The sequence below is a fragment of the Rutidosis leptorrhynchoides genome, chromosome 9 (assembly GCF_046630445.1).
Source record: "Rutidosis leptorrhynchoides isolate AG116_Rl617_1_P2 chromosome 9, CSIRO_AGI_Rlap_v1, whole genome shotgun sequence".
Lineage (NCBI taxonomy): Eukaryota > Viridiplantae > Streptophyta > Magnoliopsida > Asterales > Asteraceae > Rutidosis > Rutidosis leptorrhynchoides.
The window spans coordinates 269,211,235-269,217,809 of NC_092341.1; the positions used below are offsets into that span (position 1 = coordinate 269,211,235).

The following is a 6,575-nucleotide window of genomic DNA, read 5'->3' on the forward strand; positions in this document are numbered from 1 at the left end:
ATCTTCAAGATCTAACTAAGAACTATGTTCTACAACTTAAGATCTTGATTTCATAAGTTCACTTTCAAGTTTGTAACTTATTATTAGTTTTAAAGTTCATGTATGTGTTAGATCTAAGACTTTGATGTAACTTTGGTTCATCAAAACACTTGCAACACTTAAGTGAGTTGTGCTTCATGTCTTAGACTTACACTTGGGTTATGATGGTCAAACCTTGGTGAACATGATGCAAACACATCAACAAGTTGTACACTTGAAGCTATATGCATCAAGGATGAGAACCATGCTAAGCATCGAGCACCAAGAACCACCGAAACCTACTGACCCTACTGTTCTACTATTTCTGTGTCTGACCTGTATTACCTGGGCTACTGTAATTATGATTTTCAGATATCTATGTTTGAGTAGATAACTTTTCATATAGGACTCGTCTTAATCCGAGTTACGGTTTAGGATTTATGGCCCTCCGATCGTCACTATGTCTTTTAACGTTGTGCTGAAAATTCTGACCTACTCGCACTTAGACCGTCGCCACGGTCAAACGAAGATGAGTTTGCTTCTGTAATTTTTACCACAACTAAAGGACTCATATTGGATCCATGGCCACTGGTCTCACCTTATTTCAGTAGGTATAGAGGCCGTGGTGACTGACCGAACTCAGCCTTTGTTTTAAACTCTTTTCATGAACGAAACTTAATTTACACCTTTTGTTTAATGATGAATGATGATGACCCTTAAGACCTTATTTACATACATTTAAACCTATTCGGACGATTTAATGACTTAGTACTATTTAACTTAGGTTGAGGACCCGTTTGGACAACCTTCATGACTTGCTTACTTTCCGAGTCATACTTTACCGCTACTTTATCATTGTGAGTTATAGCATCCCTTTTTACTTTAACTATTTTGGGAACTGAGAATACATGCGCATTTTATGTTTTACATACTAGGCACGAGTACTTAAACTTTATATATGTGTGGGTTATACAATGGCATAAACATTCCCTTTTGCTCGGTAACGTTTAGTCATTGGTTTTTGAACCGGTGAACGCGAATCTTAGATATGGATCCATAGTGTTTGACATCCCCACTCGGGCTAGTCGCGCTAGCATTTAACGAATGTTTAATACTTCGTAAACATACGCACTTGCCAAGTGTACTTTCAGGGGGTATAAACGTTAAGTTAGTTACCAAGTGCCCACGGTTAACATATACTTTATCATACTGTTTTGAAACGCTCTTTGTAGCACTGAAATCTCGTGGCCTACCTTACATTACTGTTATACTTAAACTATAGCTCAACAACCTTTGTGTTGACATTTTTAAGCATGTTTTTCTCAGGTGCTTAAGGTTGCTTCAGCTGTGTACTAGTCTTGCTGTAGACACCCGCTGCTTTTGAGATGTCACTGCATGAACTGTTTATCTTGCATTCATAACTTTAATACTTTTGAAACTATGTTTTGTAATGGACCAAGGGTCACATACATTTATTCATGCTTGCTATTCGTAGAAGCATACTGTTGGTGTAAAACATTTGATGTCGATTATGACGTCATCTTTCTATCGTGAATGCAACTTCTTTTATTACAGCATATAGTACTTAACCTTGTAATGATCCTGTTGTTGATGATTCGTACACGATGGTTTTGTATGGGGCATCACAATCGGGGACCAATCATCCATCTTCTTCATCTTATAACCCATGGGGAGACCCAAGTACAAGAACGGTAATTTGCTCGCTTGACAAGAACACCAAGATGCCATATATTCCATAAAATTGTTACTAATACCAACCCCATAAAGAAGACTTTTGTTGTAGTTAACCTTAAGACTCGAGGCCCTTTCGAAACATTCCAACAAATACATTAGATTCTGAGCGTTACGCCTACTACTTTCTTCAAAAAAGATAGTATCGTCGGCATATTGCAAATTAGAAACAACAACCTTATCTGCACCCACCTCCACACCCTTATACAAAGCTTTATCCATCGCACTTTTAGCTAGAATATTAAGCCATTCTGCTACTATAATAAATAAGAATGGAGAAAGCGGGTCGCCTTGCCTAACCCCTCTTTGTAAACGAAATTCACGAGATGGGGAACCGTTGATTAGAATGGATATGGATGCCGATTCTAAACACGATAAAATCCATTTTCGCCATTTAAACCCGAACCCATACAATTCATGACCTCCATGAGATATTTCCAATTAAGGGAATCAAACGCCTTTTCGAAATCTACTTTAAAAATTAATCCATGCTTTTTGTTACGTTTGAGGTCATCCACTACTTCATTCGCTACAAGAACACTATCTAGAATATATCTGCCCTCGAGAAACGCACTTTGTTCCGGTCCAATAAGCCGTGGAACCACCCGTCTAAGTCTAAGGGATAGCATTTTCGCAATGATCTTGTAATAACTACCAATGAGACTAATCGGTCGGTAGTCACCAAAGGAGAGTGGGTCAGATTTTTTGGGGATAAGCGACACGAATGAAGCGTTGCACCCTTTAGAAAATTCCCCATTTACCCAAAACCAATTAACTGGCTCAATGAGCTCACCTTTAACGATGTTCCAATATTTTTTAAAAAAAATCCCAAATTATACCCATCTGGCCCGGGGGCTTTAAAGCTACCACAACATTTAATCGAATCCCAAATTTCAGCCTCGGAGAATGGTAATTCAAGATCAGCAGCTTCCTGGTCAGTGATCGACATGTAGGATAGACCATCGAGGCTTGGACGATCACGATTCACTTCGCTGAAATTTCTTTCAAAATGATTAGCTGCTACCTCTTTGATTATAACGGGATCCACACACCATGCTCCATTAACCGTTACGCCTCAAATATTGTTTTTATTGTAATTTCTACACAACGAGTTATGGAAGTACTTTGAATTTTCATCACACTCATTCATCCAACGCACCCGAGCTTTTTGTTTTAACATCGCGGCTTTTATTTTCTCCTAATCTAACCATGACTTCCTCGACGTCATCCAGTTCCTATGTTCGACAGTATCTAAACAACCACGCTCTGCCTTAAGTTCGAGATCCATAGCCCCTCGTTTTGCCTTTTCAATTTCAACATCCAGATTACCGAACTACGAGTGGATCTAATCTTTGAGAGCCTCTTTTAGTCTCTTTAATTTATTATGAAAACCACAATCTTTCCGGTTCCCTTCCAAAGGGGCCCACCAAGAATCGGCGATAACTTGATCAACACCTTCCACCGAAAACCAATCATCGAAGACTTTAAATGGTTTGGGACCAAAGTTAACTTCCCCATCCGAAAGCATAATGGGACAATGATCCGACACCATTCTATCTAGAGAATTCACTTTTAAATCCGACCACAAATCAAGAAAATCACCGGAAACAAGAATTCTATCGAACTTACTCATCTTAACACTGTCGTCACTAACCCTAGTAAATTTCCTCCCACCTATCGGAATGTCCACAAACATGTTTTGATTAATGAACTCATTAAACATCTTTGCCTGCTTCTCAAAGAATTCGCAGTTTAATCTCTCTGAACAATCTCTAACCTCGTTGAAATCCCCACAAATTACCCACGAAACCCCACTAATACTTAAGATATTGTTAAGCGAATCCCACATCTTACGTTTGCTAACATCATCATCTGGCCCATAGACATTAACAATAATTGTTTCGCTACCCGAATCCTTCCAAGTACCCCAAATAGCAACAAAGTAATCGCTTATTTGCTCTCCGCTGACTTCAAAAATATTTTTGTCCCAAATAATTAGTTGTCCTCCCGACTTACCAACCATCTCTTTTTGAACGTACCCACAGTCTTTAGAGCCCCAAAGACCGAAAACCCAATTATCACCCTTATTATGGCATTTGGTTTCTTGAAGAACAAAAATAGAAGGCTTCTCCAAAATACGTAATTTTCTAACATCCCCGAACTTGCTTTCTTTCCCAGACCCGAACCCACGAATATTTAGCGAGATAATCTTCATTTGGAACCGCTAAAAAGAAATAGAAAAGAAGAATACTTACAGGATGTTCTTGGTCCATTTTAGACCAAGATTCGTGCTGAATTCCTCAACCCCAATGCTACTCTCCGAAATTAATTGCTTCAACTCTTCATTCTTGCTATTGCGTGAGGAGGAATATGATTTACCCTTTGCAGTTGATTTCGGTACAGAAGAACCCCTTGGATTTTTCACCCTATTGCTACCACCAGTGACACAATTGACACCTCCCATCAAACTCATTTTATAAAAATCAGATTACTATAAAATACACTATAAAATACCCTCATGTGACATGAACGATTTGTCAGGAGTTGTAAATTTCTTGCTACAAATGAGACTCGAACCTGCATTGATTTTGACAAAGACTTCGTACCCTAGCTTCTAAGGCAGTGAGTTTCTAAGCGGTGGCGAAGCTTCAAGTTTCTTATTGGGAGGGCAAAATTGAACATTCAATTTTTTTTACACGGACAAAAATGAGTGTTCAATTATTTTTTTTATTTCAGTTAACTTCACAATCCAAGTTAACAATATATTAATGTACATTACTGATTAATTAATTTACACCATCATATTATTACAATTATGTAACTTTTTCAAATTGGGCTTGTATGTATAAATTATTTTTTAAAGTAATTTAACATTTAAAATAATAAGTTGAAAAAGATTAATTCAAGACTACAGAATAGTACGGAGTCCTCAATAGAAGCAGTTATAAGGACTATGACTAATGTGTTAAGTAACGAACTTGAGAATCATATACCTAGCTTGACTATATTATAATATCAAAGATAATGAATTAATTTTTCTCTCTCTAGAAAATATCCCCAAATCTCAATCATCCCCAAACCTTCAAACACCCCCAAACCTTCATACTCACCTTCCCCAACTCCATTCCAATCAAATTGAATCACTTAAATTTCCAGAACGATTCTCACAATCTCCCCAAATCTCGCCCTGGATTCTCACAGAAATCGACCATATTTTTGGGCAATTTGTCAAGATTTACCAATCCGTATGTAATTCGAAATATTCTTAAAGAATATGGTACTATCATGGGTCTTTCTTGGATCAAAAATCGCTCTTATGCTTTTGTAAAATTGAAAATAGTTAACCAAGCTTCTAAAGCTTTAAACTCTTTAAATGGCAAAATCATTAACAACATGAGAATTACGGTAGGCTATGCCAAAAAAGAGTTGAATCTTGATATCCTATCAAATCAATCCCCAATACCTGATTTTGTAAATTCAATACTTGTTCCCTCTAAACCATGTCAACCTGAACCAGTTATTAACCTATCGTATAACGAAGAAACTGTATAACGTTTACAGCTAACAGCTCTAATCATTGATAAATCTCCAATCAAGGCTTTGAAATTAATTAGATGGCTCAAGAGTCATTTTATAGCCATTAACTCAATCTCAGCGTGGGTCTGTTCGGGTATATTGTCGAGAGAGCTTTAGAAAAATGACAATGGGACCAACCTTAAACGTCGATGAATTTCTTGAAGTTATCCCAATATCACAAAGAAGAAACACATTCTCAAGGTTAGCTAAGGTAGCAATTTCAGGTATTCCATTCGATTGCTATTCACCGAACTGTTCTATTGAAGTTGCTAAGAATTGCGGCAGAGTTTTACATATAAACAGTAATTCACATAACCTTAAAAGAACGAATGTTGTTTTTGCTTTAAATGAAGTTTTTAATCCGAGTCCTATCGAAAAAATGGTTTCTGCAAATGGTGCTAATCAGTCCATCTATAATCTGTGGGTAGAAGAGGTTAATTATAGTGACGAGATCGAAATTGTTTCTGACGAAACCATAGTTGAGTATAATTCCTTACTTCAATTAACTATCGATGCTGCGAACGTTCAAAAATCCGAACAGAATATGGAATCTTCAGTGTCGGAGATTCATGAGTCACCAGTTAACATTCTCGAGGGCGGTGAAATTAAGGTTACCGTTACTAATTCCAATTTCAAAACCCCTAAAAAGTCCAAGAAAACAACTGAAGTACATAACTCAATGGAAAAGGTCAATTCTGCTTTATTGTCTCAAAAAGTAGAGAGAAGTAGTACTAAGTTAGTTGCTGATGAGATCAAAAAATCCCTGTTCAAATTTTGTGATCAGGATATGGGCAACATGGGTAACACAAACAAACCTCCTTTTGCAGTTGACCTTTCCTGTTCCCAACCTTCTCCTTTTACCCTATCACAAAATGATTATCCTACCCTCCAACACATCTCTCCTAATTGTCCAGCCAATGGTAGTGCCCCTACTAAATCACGTTTCAAAATAAGTCCTCTATTTGGCAATCAGGCTTCGTTTGCTGCTACGGTAAGTAAAGGCTCATCCCCCATTTTAGATTCCGATAATCTTTGTATTGGCAAGGATTGCAAACAATCATGTGCCGAAATTAAAGTACGTTGTGTTCCTCCATCTTCTGGTAATAACGCCGAGATAAACAAACATGTTGTTCTGTCCCAAAAGCAAGGTAAGGATAAAGCTTCTAATTGGGTCAACGACATCCCTAATTTGTCAAACATGTTCGACAAGACTAATGAAATTAAAGTGT

The 6,575-nt window shown here is 37.4% G+C and overlaps 1 protein-coding gene across 1 annotated transcript; it reads right to left on the bottom strand.

The window, feature by feature from the left end:
* Positions 1 to 3,115: 3,115 nt before the first annotated feature.
* Positions 3,116 to 4,243, bottom strand: LOC139868754 (uncharacterized). The gene is made up of 2 exons (XM_071857096.1): positions 4,076 to 4,243; positions 3,116 to 3,994 (listed from the first exon to the last, which is right to left on the bottom strand). Exons 1-2 carry the CDS (start codon positions 4,241 to 4,243, stop codon positions 3,116 to 3,118), a joined length of 1,047 nt encoding a protein of 348 aa, XP_071713197.1.
* Between the last annotated feature and the right edge of the window lie 2,332 nt (positions 4,244 to 6,575).